Source organism: Symphalangus syndactylus, chromosome 24 (assembly GCF_028878055.3).
Source record: "Symphalangus syndactylus isolate Jambi chromosome 24, NHGRI_mSymSyn1-v2.1_pri, whole genome shotgun sequence".
Taxonomy (NCBI): Eukaryota; Metazoa; Chordata; class Mammalia; order Primates; family Hylobatidae; genus Symphalangus; species Symphalangus syndactylus.
Window position 1 is genome coordinate 27,410,300 of NC_072446.2, and position 14,371 is coordinate 27,424,670.

The 14,371-nt window shown below is 48.5% G+C and overlaps 1 protein-coding gene across 2 annotated transcripts; it reads left to right on the forward strand.

Annotated features, from left to right (window-relative positions):
- Positions 1–1,193: 1,193 nt before the first annotated feature.
- WFDC5 (WAP four-disulfide core domain 5) lies at positions 1,194–7,853 on the forward strand. Of its 2 annotated transcripts, XM_055265803.2 has the most exons (6): positions 1,194–1,339; positions 1,986–2,191; positions 2,384–2,511; positions 6,552–6,692; positions 6,786–6,926; positions 7,313–7,853. In XM_055265803.2, the coding sequence occupies exons 3-6, from the start codon at positions 2,427–2,429 to the stop codon at positions 7,315–7,317; spliced, it is 372 nt and encodes a 123-aa protein (XP_055121778.1). In that variant the 5' UTR covers positions 1,194–1,339; positions 1,986–2,191; positions 2,384–2,426; the 3' UTR covers positions 7,318–7,853. The 2 variants fall into 2 exon arrangements, with proteins under 2 accessions (XP_055121778.1, XP_055121777.1); XM_055265802.2 differs by lacking the exons at positions 1,194–1,339; positions 1,986–2,191 and having other exon boundaries at positions 2,326–2,511.
- Positions 7,854–14,371: the final 6,518 nt, after the last annotated feature.

Sequence of the window (14,371 nt, forward strand, 5' to 3'; positions counted from 1 at the left end):
AGAGTGGAAAATTGGAAACCTCTATGTTTCATAATAGGATACTGATTATGTATATTTGGCATATCTTTTTTCCCTAAAAACTTTACTGAAGTGATGTTTTGACATACAGATCTAACAAAACAGCATGCAGCCATCAAAAAACATGATGTTTAGAGAACATTTCACAGCACAGGAAAATGTCTACAAAATAATTTTAATTTAAAAAGCATTGGCCAGGCATGGTGGCTCATGCCTGTAATCCCAACACTTTGGGAGACCGAGGCGGGTGGATCACCTGAGTTCAGGAGTTTAAGACCAGCCTGACCAACATGGTGAAACCCTATCTCTACTAAAAATACAAAAAATTAGCCGAGCATGGTGGTGGGCGCCTGTGGTCCCAGCTACTCTGTAGGCTGAGGCAGAGAATTGCTAGAACCTGGGAGACGGAGGTTGCAATGAGCAGAGATCGCCCCATTGCACTCCAGCCTGGATAACAGAGCAAGACTCTGTCTCAAAAAAAAAAAAAAAGGGCATTTCATGGCTGGGCACAGTGGCTCACCCCTGTAATCCCAGCACTTTGGGAGGCCAAGGTGGGAGAATCACTTGAGTCCAAGAGTTAGAGACCAGCCTGGGCAACATAGGAAGACTCCCCATCTCTACAATAAAAACTAGCCAAATATGGGGGTGCACGCCTATAGTCCCAGGTACTCAGGAGGCTGAGGCAGGAGGACTACTTGAGTCCATGAGGTCAAGGATTCAGTGAGCCATGATGGCACTGTGCACTCCAGCCTGCGTGACATAGTGACATCCTGTCAAAGACAGAGAGAGAAAGAGAGAGAGAAAGAAGAAGGAGAAGGAAAGAGAGAGAGAAAGAAAGAAAGAAAGAAAGAAAGAAAGAAAGAAAGAAGAAGGAAAGAAAAAAGAAAGAAAGGAAAGAAAAGAGAGAAAAGAAAGAAGGAAAGAAAGAAGAAAGAAAAGAGGAAAGAAAGAAGAAAGAAAGAAAAAGAAGAAAGTAAAAGAAAGAAAGGAAAGAAAGAAGAAAAGAAAGAAGAAAGAAAGAAGAAAGAAAGAAAGAAAGAAAGAAAGAAAGAAAGAAAGAAAGAAAGAAAGAAAGAAAGGAAGAAAGAAAAAAGAAAAGAAGAAAAGAAAAGAAAAGGGGGGGAGGGAGGGAGGAAGGAAGGGGTCATATATTTGTCCTCCAAAATAAAGCTTCCAAGGAGGTGCTAGCATTCCAAAAGTAACATCAGATCATAGAAGACAGAGCCTCTCCTATCTTGATAGCTTAGAAGACAGCACGAGAGATTCACATTAAACCCAAGGAAGAACTTCCTGCTGCCAGGGCTGTCCTGGATTGAAATCGGTAAGTGAGACAAGCCCGGTAATATCACCCTCCTTTCTCAGGATCAGTTGAGGCATTGACCTGCTTTTAAAACCCAGGAACTGAATGAGGATGATGGGGAGGCCACAGTGGGAAGTCCCAGCTTCGTCAGGAATTAGCTGCATGTCCTTGGGCCAGTCGCCTCTCATCTCTAACTCACAGTTTCCTCGTCTTTCAAATGGGAAGGCTGAGAGAATGTACCTCGATGGAGTTTCTGTTTAGGATGTCCCTTAGGATGTCAAGTCTCAGCTCCCTCTCTTCTACCAAATGCAGGAGCCAACATCAGAGATACGAAATCTAAGGTGGGGGTCCCTGGATGAGATGACATTTTTTTGCTCAGGATCCCTTAGGGCCAGAGAAAAGGTTTCAGTGGCCACGCATCCGCTGTGACCAGCAAACAGCCAAGCCAAAAGCCATGCTCCCCCACCCTCGACAGCCAAGCCAGCTCCAGGAAGAGGGCAGTTCTACCAGAAGCCACTGGTGATCTCACCGAAGGCGCGGTGGTCTTTCTCCCATCCACAGGACCCAAGAGGAGAGGCCAGGGCTGGCCTCACTCATTATGCCAACCTGGGCCAGCCTTCTTTGGCTGCAAGCTCTGGCCTAACCCTAATGCCTTCTCCCTTCCTAGGCATCCAGAACTCTGCAAACCCCCACTCCTTTGTTATTCAAAGCTGACCTCTACCCGCTGCCTAGACATCACTGGGGCTTCAACATCTCTGAGAGCCGGGAAAGCAAGCATCTGACTCAACAACCTTCACCCGGTATACAGATGAAAAAACTGAGGCCCAGAGAGACAAGACTTGCCCAAGATCACAGCCCAAGTCACCGATACAGGCAAGACTGGATCTGAGTCCCCCACATGCAGGATGTGCCACCACCCTATCTTCAGCTATTGTGACAGCATCCCTTGCACTGAGGCCTCCGGGCCCTCAGGGGGTGGGGCCAAGATGAAGCAGGCACGGTGTCACTCCACACCCCTCTCCTTCCTCTCCTGACTAAGTTTCTCTGGCTTCGCTGAGGCTGCAGGTGTTAATCTGGGGGGCCTGGGCCCGGAGCCAGCAGCAGAAATATGAGGATCCAGAGCCTCCTCCTTCTGGGGGCCCTCCTGGCTGTGGGGAGTCAGCTGCCCGCTGTCTTTGGCAGGAAGAAGGGAGGTGAGTGCGGGAAATCCCTCTGCTGTGGGTACCAGATTGTCTCTACTTCTCTAGAGAGAGTAAGGTTTGGGGGAAGGCAGGTAATGCCCTGTGGGGTGTGTGTGTGTGGTGTGCATGTATGTGTGGATGCCTGATTCTTAGTGCTTTCAGAAGACTGTGTTTTTATTTGTGTACATTTGTATCTGTCCACCTGCCTGTGTTGGTATCTGTAAGTGTCTTTTCTGCCAGTTTCTCAGTGCTTGTGTGTGCCTGTCTGTATGTTAGGGGGTGACAGGGCGGGGAATACATGTGCCTGTCTGTGTAGACGTGTGTCTTTGTGCCTGCTTGTCTGTGCAAAGCTCTGTCTGCACACGTATGCTTAGGAATGGCTGCATGCATGTGTCTGAGCTTGGTGCCTGTCCATGTGTGTCCATGTGTGTCTCTGTGCCTCCAGGTGTGGGGAGGGACCCTGTCTGTGCCTGCTGGACTGTGGCGTGACTGGGTCAGTGGGTCCACCACCCCATCTGTGGAAAGGACTTGGGAATTGAGGAGAGGGTGTGGCTTCTGGGATCTAGGCTTTGTGGGGAGGAAGCTCTTTCTAACTCTCGTCGCCCCCAACCTCCTGTCCCTGTTCCCACCCCTGACAAGGCTGGGGCTGGCCTGCTGACAGGTGAGGGAGGGCTGCTGAGTGGCTAAACAGGTGACTCCTGATCTGGGTGAGGCCTCCACCTCCGTCCTCTTCTGGGGCTGGAACACTCTAACCTACATTCACCCGTGCAACCCTGGCCCTGCCTTAAAGAAAGGGGACAGTAATGGGGACAGGCTGAGGAAGGAAGTACACTGGTGAGCTCCAAGGCTGGACCCCGTGTTGACTGTGATTCATGCACCATCACCACGTAACTCCTCCATGCGATGCTATGAGGACGGGACTATTTTTATCCCCATTTTGCAGATGAGGAAAATTGAGGCGTAGTGGGGAGCCACTTAACAAGGTCAAAGACCGACTCTTGAGTTAGTGCCAAACGTGGCATTTGAATGCAAGGATTTGAAATCAGAAACATTCACCTTACCAACTATTACAGCAAAAACCCAGGACTGTACAGGAGAATGCACCCCCAACGTAGCAAGGAGCTGAGAGACCAAAGAATGACTTAGACAAGGCCAGATTGGCAAGTGCATGAGTTTATTAGGACTTCCAGGCAGGGCACTCCTGGAAGGCAACAGGACAGGTCTGGAGACTTACTCCTTGTAAAATCGGGTCCCATGCCTCTCTCTCCGGAGTAAATAGTGTCTGGAGGAATAAGGGCCTGGCACACAGTAAGCACAGCATAAGTGGGTGATTTGGCAGAGTCACTGTGTTCCCAGGGAGCACACCCCAATATTCAGCCCAGCTGCTCAGAGGCAAAGAGCTGGCACAGCAGAAACCAAGCCTGCGCAGGGCCACTCTGCATGGGCAGGTGTGACATGCTTGTCTCTCTTCCAGTTCACCACACCTTGTCCCCCACTGGCTTCTCTCCCGTGAGACATTGCCGAGCTGTTGGTAGAATTTCAGACAATGGAGGAAGGTGACGAAGCCAAGGGAAGGGAAGTCTCAAGTTTGTTGCCTGTAGAAGCCCAGCCACCTCTGTTTATAAGAGCTCCCCATTCCGCCCCTTCTCACTCAAACGTCTGGGTGTCTCTGATACAAAGAGCCTGGCATAGTCCCTGATAAACAGCAAGTGCCTAATTGAATGCTGTCAGTGGTTATGTGGTAATGGGAAGATACATGTGTCTGTGTAGCTCTGTGCATATGATTCTGTATATATGACTGTGTATGCGTATATATGTCTCTCTGTTCACACACATATGCTATATATTTATATATTTATATACATAACTGTGTGTGTCTGAGTGTCTATCTGTGTGTATGTATCTATGTAGGTAGGCATGTGTACATGACAGTGATTATGTTCTAGCTCATATGTACATACATGACTGCCTGTTTATATATGTGTTTATAAACATATTGCATATATATAACTATCTCATGTATGTCCGTATGTATATATGTGTGTATTAAGTTGAACCATGTAAAATTGCTACTTTTGTAGATAAAACAGTTGACTCTCTGCAATTTCTTATTGTTAAGCCTGTAGCTAATTGTGTCTCTAGATCTGTGTGCTTGTGTATTTGACTATGTGTGTGTATCGTCTGTGTGTACAGGTGTATATATTTAACCATGTTTGGATATGATTCTTTTGCTCTCTAAGTCTACACACCCATGACGCATGCATCCGGATGACCATCTGTGTGTGTGTCTGTCTCGATGTGCACGTCTGTGAGTGGAGAACCTGGTTTGGAGGGATGTTAGGAAAGGCAGGCAAACAGAGTGAGTATGACCACCCAGAGCCTCTCACGCCGGCTCTGCACACGCCAGGCTTTTATCCCCACCTCCACATTGCAGCTATCGCAGTTCTTCCACTGGAAATGCCAGCTGCCATGCCTCATCCCTATCTATCCATTCCCCAAGGCCAACTCCAGGCCCCTCACCACAGAAGCTCTCCCTGCCTGACCCACCCGGCCCCACCAGCTTTGAGTGCAGGTAGCTCCGTTTGGCCCACCCTTTGAGACCTGCGCACCTTTGACTTGGACTTGTGAATTCAGGGCTAAACCTTGGACCTCAGACAGTTTCCCAGAAGGAGCCCTGCCATCACCCCCACCACCCCAAACCCACACTTTTCCCCCCTCCCCACGCCAAGCCTCTCTTTGTCCAGCAGGGGGCAGCAATTCAATTTAAACCAACCCGATCTGACAGCTGAAGTTGACTTAGAGCACGTGATGTGAGCAAGGTGCCTACTTATGTGTGCAGCCAGCACCCAGGCAGGGGGCTAAGGGGGAGGGGCGGACATAGAGGTAAAGTCACAGCACCAGATCCAGCTGCCCCTCGGAGCTCTTGAACATTTTCTCTGATGCTGGATTGAATTGAAGGCCTGGGACCTGCTCCATCCCTACAGCTCAAAGACAGCTCAGGGTGGAGACTCACAGAGGTCAGAGGGAGCCGGGTCCTGGGAGTCCTAAGCCCAGCCCATGTGGGTCTGGACAAGTCACTGCCCCTTTCAGGCCTTGATTTCCTCCTCTACATGGAGGAGGATACTGATTTCCAGCTTTGTGCATGAAATCTGAACATGGCCCAAAATCCCAGCAAGAAGAATGGTTAGGTAAGCTCTGGGACGGAACACTCTATACCATTCAGAGGAGTGCCTCAGAGACAGAGTTAATGCCCGATCCTTGAAACCATGCCATTTGCAACCGTGATGAACGCAACAGTGCAGACGTGGCCAGCTGTGGCTGTGACAGTGCACCAGGCTGGCCACTGCTGATGCACATGCAATGCTGGGCCTCACTTCAAAACCCTTCAAGTCACTGAGCACCCACTGTTGTGTGCCAAGTGCTGTGATATGGACCAATGGTGAGCAAAGCTAGCAGGGTGTCTATTCTCATAACCTCCAGCCAAGTGAGAGACATAGACGAACAGATGCAGCGTCACAAACTCTGGAGGAAAGAAATGAGTGTGTGTGGGAGGTAGGGGGGGTGCTGACCTAGTTAACGTGGGGTCAGAGAAGTAGGGTCTTCTGAGGATGCGATGTTTCTGCTGAGTCCTAATGAGCTGACCAGGCGAATGGAGTATAGAAGAAGTACACTAGGCAAAGGATGCAGCCAGAGCAAGAGCCCTGCTTGGAGCAGATCAGGAGGCACTGAGTGGAAGGGCAGTAGAGGATGGGGCTAGAGAGATGGGCAGGGCCCAGACCAGGCATGGCCTTATTGGCCACAGTGGAGATGTTGGGCTTCATTTTCCCCTATCATTTGTGCCACCTGAGTCTCAAACTAGCCCAGCTTCCCATTTCACAGCCAGAAAACCGAGGCTTGGAGTCATTATAAACAAACAAACAAACAAAAACAACTAGCCAAATGACAGGCAAAAAGCAAGGGATGGAGAATTCAGATCTTGTCATTCCCAGGTCAGCACTTATTACATAACCGTGAGCTTCCTCCAGCGGCAATATTGGGAGATTCTCTTACAGAGAAATCGGGGGGCTGCCCGCCAGATGATGGGCCCTGCCTGCTATCGGTACCTGACCAGTGCGTGGAAGACAGCCAGTGTCCCTTGACCAGGAAGTGCTGCTACAGAGCTTGCTTCCGCCAGTGCGTCCCCAGGGTCTCTGGTAAATGCCCCCCTCCACCTTGCTGACCACCCAAGCCCCAAGCTCCAGGGCCGGTGGGCAAGGACAGAGCTCACCCAGTTCCCTGTGTTGCAGTGAAGCTGGGCAGCTGCCCCAAGGACCAACTGCGCTGCCTCAGCCCCATGAACCACCTTTGTCACAAGGACTCAGACTGCTCAGGCAAAAAGCGATGTTGCCACAGCGCCTGCGGCCGGGATTGCCGAGATCCTGCCAGAGGTATGGCTCCTGGGTGCCCAGGGCAGGTGCCTTCCCTCTCTGAGCCCCAGCTCTAATACTTTCTTCATTGCTACAAGCTTAACAGGATGCCTCCCCAGAAGTCAGGGCCTCCCATGGCCAGGATTAGGGAATTGGATTGGGGTTGGGGGAGTCCTGCTAGGATGACAGAGGACCCGGGTGTCCTTGGTTCTCTTCTTGAGCTTGCTGTGGCACCTGGACGACAGCCCTAAACTGCTCTGGGCTTCAGTTTGCCCTTTTGAAGGGTCGGAGGAGTCCTGCCTTGGTGGCAACCAGAGCTGAGCTGGTGGGGCATGGATGGGAGACCAAGGCCAGAAACCAGAGCCCTATTACGGGAAGGAATTAACCCTTTCTTTCTCCTTCCTCAGGCTAATTCTGATTTAGGATCTGTGGCTCTGCAACCTAAGCTGGGGACCAGCGGAAAGAGTTCACGATGGGAGGCCTGGGGCCCTGCCCGCTGGACAGCACTATCTCTACCAGCGGTGGTTCCAGCCTTCTGATAAACACTGGCCTCTTCCCTGCAACCCATCCACCCCTGGTTTCTCCTCCTGGGAGTCAAAGTCCATAGCCTGAGCTCGGAGGAAGCCCTCTGTATCAACCCAGTACCCTGCACCACTGCCATACAAGCTTCCCACCCTTCCTAACACTTTCACACCAATCCGTACATGCTGCTTCCTCCACCAAAAATGCCCAATTCTGGCAGACCCTGACCTCTCCCTCAGGCAGCCCAACCATCCAGAATGAATATTCTAGCAGAGTTTTCCAAACATCATTCGCCTCTTTCATGATTTTCACCATACCTACAAAACAGCACCATGATAGGTTGCACGGTGCCTGTACCACCATTTACTTAATGTTTTCTTTAAATGACTCACTTTTGTATATAAATAAATTCATTTCAAAAGAAAATTGATATCACTACTATAAATGAGATAAATGAGATCAGTTGCCACAAACGGAACTATGAAAACAAATGCAGTGGAAACAGCTCAGTTCCATTAAAGTAAATCATATCAGATTAAATGATATTAAATAGTGTTATTAAACTCTAGCTAGCTATAGCCACCTGCCAAGACTGAGCCTGAAGCCTGTACTAACTCTATGTTTTTGGTTTTTTGTTTTTTGAGACACAGTCTTGTCCTGTTGCCCAGGCTGGAGCGCAGTGGCACGATCTTGGTTCACTGCAACCTCCGTCTCCCGGGTTCAAGAAATTCTCCTGCCTCAGCCTCCCTAGTAGTTGAGATTACAGGTGCCCACCACCATGCCTGGCTAATTTTTGTATTTTTAGTAGAGACAGGTTTTTACCATGTTGGCCAGGCTGGTCTCAAGCTCCTGGCCTCAAGTGATCCACCTGCCTCAGCCTCCCAAAGTGCTGGGATTACTTATGTGAGCCACCGCGCATGGCCGGTCTATGTTTTAATCAATGAAGATTTAAAGGGTTAAAGATGCAAACATCAGCCAGGCACGGTGGCTCACGCCTGTAATCCCAGCACTTTGGGAGGCCGAGGCAGGTGGATCAGGAGATCGAGGCCATCCTGGCTAACATGGTGAAACCCCGTCTCTACTAAAAATACAAAAAATTAACCAGGCGTGACAGCGGGCGCCTGTAGTCCCAGCTACTCGGGAGGCTGAGGCAGGAGAATGGCGTGAACCCAGGAGGCGGAGCTTGCAGTGAGCCAAGATCCCACCACTGCACCCTAGCCTGGGTGACACAGCGAGACTCCGTCTAAAAAAAAAAATGTTGCAAATGTCTAAGCTGAGACTTTCTCCCTCGGGTAATCAGAAGGCTTGAGAAGGGTATGACTTTCTCCCTCCAAGAGTCCATGTTGCCTGACACTGCATCCAGGTACATACCAAGGTCACTGCAAATTGCCCAAAATTTGGGGAAATGTTGTTCAAGTCGTCGGGATGTCATTATTGTGGTGGGTCTCTCTCCACCTCACTCACCTCAGTTTCTCCTGGGTCCAGTATGCAGTCAGGGTTTAATGAGTGTTTATTGCGGGGAGAAGGGGTCAATGAGGGAATGACAGTCATCCCAAGGGACAGCTGGATTCCTGACTCTCCCACTTTCCTCCCAGGAAGGAGGTGGCAAATTCCCTGCTCTATCTGCTGGGCCTCTTGTGTCTAGCACAAGACTGAGGGACTGGGCGGTCCACTGTGGAGGTAAACTTCGGAATCCTTGGTCTTCTTTCCCTGTTCTCTTGACCTTGCAGTATGATGACAGGTGCATCCTTCTGCACTCTGGGCTTCTGTTTGCCCCACTGGAAGATGGAAGGGATTCTACTTCCTCACCCTCCTTGTCCTTCCCATGGGATTCAAATGCTTGAACAGTTGACTCAAAAGTACCAAATGCTAACTACATGGATATAGACTGAGGTCTTGGAGAGGGGAAGGAGAACTATCTGGGAGTCACTGACTCTGAGCAACCTTGGATATTTCTGTTCCTCTTTCTGGGCCTCAGTTTCCCCATCTACATATAGCTTCAGACAGTTAACACAGATAATAATGTAGATTGGATTATTTGCCTACAATTGTCCCTTTCCCCTCCCCACCCCATGCTTACAGTGGCTTCCCTCAGGGAGAGTGCACGTCCTGCCCCAGTGACTTGGGCTTGGCGAGGAGACCTGTTTTAGCTAATGGGATGTGGGTGGCAGTGACAGTGTAGCCTGTTTAAAGACAAAACACCACCATTCTTTTTTTTTTTTTTTTTTTTTTTGAGATGGAGTTTCGCTCTTGTTGCCCAGGCTAGAGTGCAGTGGCACGATCTGGGCTCACTGCAACCTCCACCTCCCGAGTTCAAGTGATCCTCCTGCCTCAGCCACCCAAGTAGCTGGGATTACAGGCACCTGCTACCACACCCGGCTAATTTTTATATTTTTAGTAGAGATGGGGTTTCACCATGTTGGCCAGGCTGGTCTTGAACTCCTGACCTCAGGCAATCTGCCCACCTCAGCCTCCCAAAGTGCTGGGATTACAGGTGTGAGCCACCGCACCTGACCTCCACCCTTCTTAGAGCTTCTGCCCTCTGCCATGAGAAGAGCTTGCCCGGAGCCACTTGTCTTGCTGGAGAGACACCTGGGGCAAGCCTGAAGCTGAGCCAGACCAGCCAAGCCTCAAACTTGCCAAAGAGAAATAAATATTTGTGGTAAGAAGACACAGAGATTCAGGGGTTGTTTGTCACAGATTTATCACAGTAAGAGCTTGACTAATTCAGATTCTGGTTATTAGTCTGTAATGAATGTCTACTGTAGATCTCCCACTTTTAAACATCATTTCATTCATCCAACCCATGACCCTGAGAAAGGCTATTCCCATTTGACAGTGAAGAAATAGTGGCTATGAGATAAGTGACTTGCCCAAGACCCCCAGCTGAGAAATGATATAGCCAGGATTAAACCATACCTTACTCCTCCCTTGAGAGTAATAAAGGCAGCAACAGCTAACAATTACAGATCATGTGCCATGGACCAGGTATCATTTTAATCACTTTACATGTATAATCTTGTATAATCTCATTAAATCCTTGTATCCTTATCGGGTAGGCTTCATTACTTTTCCCTATTTCACACATAAGGAAACTGAAGCACGAAGAGGTTAATTTGGCCAAAGTTGTCCAACTGGTAAGTACTAGAGCGGGGATTCAACCCCAAGCAGTCTAACCATAAACTTTACATCCCTATTGACTACACTAATTAATTACAATCGGTCTTTGAAGATTCCTCCCATCTGAAGATTCAGTGCCACATCTGAAAAATGAAGATCACAAAGACCCAAGAAGGTTAAGTGACCAGACTTAATTCTAGACAACTGGAACCCAAGCCTGTTGATACACAGCTTGTTGCCCTAGGTTTCTTTCCTCAAAGGCATCAGGAAGAAAATTAGGGGGTCGCGGCAGGAAGCTCCCAGTTCAGCCAGTTAAGACTTGGCTGCCAACAGCCCTATGACTATCCTGGAGCTCTGAGTTCTGAGCTAGGTCCTTGGAATGGCAGGAGGTGACAGGTCACAGACCATGGCTTCTCTGGCTATAGGTAGCAGCATCTACACAGCCCATTCTAGATTCCCTGCTCAGCTTCCTGGCTAACTCACTCCCTGTTCCAGCAGTTCTGTGAGTTGGTCTGTGCCGTGCCAGCTCCGAGTTCAGCTCCAACCCAGTCAGCTCTATCTCTACTGCCTGTCTCCGCTGCCTTTCTGGAAAGTCTCCTAGGAGGCTGATTTCCTTTTGCAGACTCTAACCTTGCTTTCCTCCCTCACTCATTCAATAAATGTTTGCTGAGCACTTAATATAGGCTCTAGGCTGTGCTTCACAGAACTCATGCACTAGTGGATGAGACAAAGCCTTAGCTAGAGAGTTGCATGACATATACCAGACTGGAGAGGCCTGGGAGGCTATGGGAGGCCAGGAGAGATCTAACTTAGCCTAGAAACCAGGCAAGTCTTCCTGAAGATGATATCCAGGTCAAGACTTTGAGTTTTAGCAGGAGCTAGCCAAGTAGAACACTTCTAATTATCCATTCTCCCCTTCTTCCTTACCAATAGCAGTGCCCATGGTTAGAAATATTTGCCCTGCCCCACCCCCAGGCTCTTGGAGTGCCGGTGACATTCCATATTTTGACCTGGATGGTAGTTACAATGGATACATACATTTATTTCAAAAAAAATCATTCAGCTGTAACTTAACATTGTGCACTTTACCATGGGAACAGTATATTTCAATTTTAAAGGTAAATTAAAATTTTAGAAATATGTTTCCTCTCCAGGCTCCTTTGCACCAAACAACGATCATGTGACCCAAGACTGGCCAATCAGAAGTAAGGAAAATCTACTGGGGGGCTACATGGCAAGCTATAGTTTTCCTAACTAAGGAGATGGACTTGGCCTTTTGTCTGTCATCCATTTACCCTGTGTCCTTCCTGGAACATGGCTGCTGCCACTAGGACAGCTATCTAGTGTCTTTGAGGATTGTCTTAGTTGGGTTCCCCCAGAATAAATCTTGAGATGAAGAATCATATAACAGTGATGCTTTGGAAGTGTTTCCAGGAAAAATGGCTACAGGAGTACAGAAGTTCACCAGGAAGAGAAGAAGCCAGTGACGATGTGAAATCCAGTGAAGTCCCACAGGGCAGTTCTAGAAACAAGCATAAATGGAGCACACACATTCTCAGGTACTTCAGGTTCTCCCTGTGTGGAACCATAGCAGGCTCTGGCAGCCTCAGGAAAGCCCCAGATACCAGCTGTCAGGAGGAAAAACATACCAGGAGCCTGTGTGCACAAAAGCGGTAAAGGATCCCAGAGGAGCTGTGGGCACGAATGAGTCACATAAGAAGGTGGAGGAGGAAGTGACAAGGAGCCTGGGTCTTCAGGGCTATTCATGAGCAGCTGTACCTACCCCGGCCTGCCAAAAAAAAAAGCAAACTCTTGTCTAGTGAAGTCACTGTAATTCTGTTTCTGTTCCTGCAGCTAAATTAAATTCTAACTGATATGCAGGGTAAAGAAAGGGCAGGAGGAGTTGTTCATGGAGAGGGAACGGCATGTGCTGTTCCTCGTCTCAATCCTGAAAGGTAGGTGTTGTTCCCATTTTACAGATGAGGAAGATAAGGATCCAAGAGAAGTGCTTGGCCCAAGGTCACACAGCAGTTTAGTGGCAAAGGCAGGATTCAAACCCAGTGTATTCATTATCTATTGCTGTGTAACAAGGTTTCACAAATGCAGCAGCTTAAAGCAATACACATGTATTATCTCACAGTTTCTATGGGTCAAGAACCCGGGCACAGCTTAACTGGGTCTTCTCCTTCAGTTTCTCTGCTTCACGAGACTGCACTCGAAGGGTTGGCCATGGTGGGAGCCTCATCTGAGCCTCAATTAGAGAAGGATCTACTTTCAAATTCACAGGGTTGTTGGCAGAATGTCAGTTCCTTGAGGACTAATGGACTGAATACCACAGCTCCTGGCTGGTTGTTGGCTGGAAGTCACCCTCATTTTCTTACCTTTCCCGCCTGGCAACTTGCTTCATCAAAGCCAGCTGGAAGGCACAGCCTTAAGTAACCTAATCAGAGAAGTGACATCCCATCACTTTTGCTATATTCTGTTCATTAGAAGCAACTCAGTAAGGCCTGTCCACACACAAGGGGAGGGGATTGCACAAGGGCATGAACACCAGGAGGCCGACATCACTGGGAGACATCTTAGAAGATGCCCGTCACATCCAGGTCTACTTAATTCCAAAGTTTTCTGTATTTTCTGCAAAATCAAGCTTACTCTGAAGGTAAAACCCCATGGATTCCAACGACTAAACCTGGTCAGGGATTGAGGGAGAATTTGGGAGACAGACCATCCATGGTACCTGAAGGACAGGGATGCCCTGTCCTTCCCACTCTTGTGGCTCACAAATTCCACCAAAACTTCATTTACCTCTCACTATGTAATCTGGGGATGAAACCAGATCCTGGTTTCATTCTCTTCTGCCCTTGGGAAATAGGTCTGTCTTTTCTCTCAGTTTTGGAAACAGTCTCTGCAGCTCCAGGGAAAACTCCTGAGTCCTGAGGGGTAGTGAAGGCTGCAGACAAACTCTTAGGCCAGGAAACAGAAGACCTGCTTCTCGGGAAATCTGCCTCAGTTTCCCTGTTGGTCAAATGAGGGAATTGGACAAGATGCTCACTAAGCAGCTTCTTGCTCTAACTTCTTCTTTCGAGGGAAAAACTAAAGTGGCACAGCCTAGGGCTGTGCTGTCTAATATGGCAGCCATGAGCCATGTGTGGCTACTGAGCACATAAAATGTGACTAGTCAAAACTGAGATTTGCTATAGATAAATCTCAAAAAAATCTCTCTCAAAAAATAAAAAATAAAATAAATTAGTACACTAGATTTATATATGGGAGGCAGAATTCAGATGATCCCTCCTCAATGATCCTCATCCCTGTATAATCTCCTCCTCTTTAAGTGTAGGTGGAACCCGTGAATGTATATTATATGGCAGAAGGGAGATTGCCCTGGGTGGGCCTGGACTAATCAGGTGAGAGTTTTAAAGTCAGAGATTTTTCTCTGGCTGGTTACAGGATGGGAATTCAGCACTCTGATGTGCCTGAAAGAAAGCAAGCATTCATGCTATGAACTGCCTATGGGGCAGGAACTGTAGGCAGCTTCTAGAATCTGAGATTGACCCCTAGGGGACAGCTAACAGGAAAAGAGAGACCTCAGTCCTATAACCACAAGGAAATGAATTCTGCCAACAATCTGTGAGCTTGGAAGAAAACTCTGAAGCTCACATGAGAATCTCAACCCTGGCCAACACCTTGGCTTCAACCTGGTGAGACCCTGAGGGTCCAGCCAGGCCATGCCCAGTCTTCTGATCTACAGAAACCATGAGATCATAAATTTGTATTGTTTTAAGCTACTAAATTGTGGTAATTTGTTATGTAGCAATAAGAAA

What these genes read in the sequence shown, in the direction of transcription:
- WFDC5 (XM_055265803.2), top strand. Translation starts at nt 2,427, where the DNA reads ATGAGGATCCAGAGCCTCCTCCTTCTGGGGGCCCTCCTGGCTGTGGGG. An exon ending in CTTTGGCAGGAAGAAGGGAG is followed by an intron (nt 2,512 to 6,551) that starts GTGAGTGCGGGA and finishes ATTCTCTTACAG; the next exon opens with AGAAATCGGGGGGCTGCCCG. An exon ending in GTGCGTCCCCAGGGTCTCTG is followed by an intron (nt 6,693 to 6,785) that starts GTAAATGCCCCC and finishes CCTGTGTTGCAG; the next exon opens with TGAAGCTGGGCAGCTGCCCC.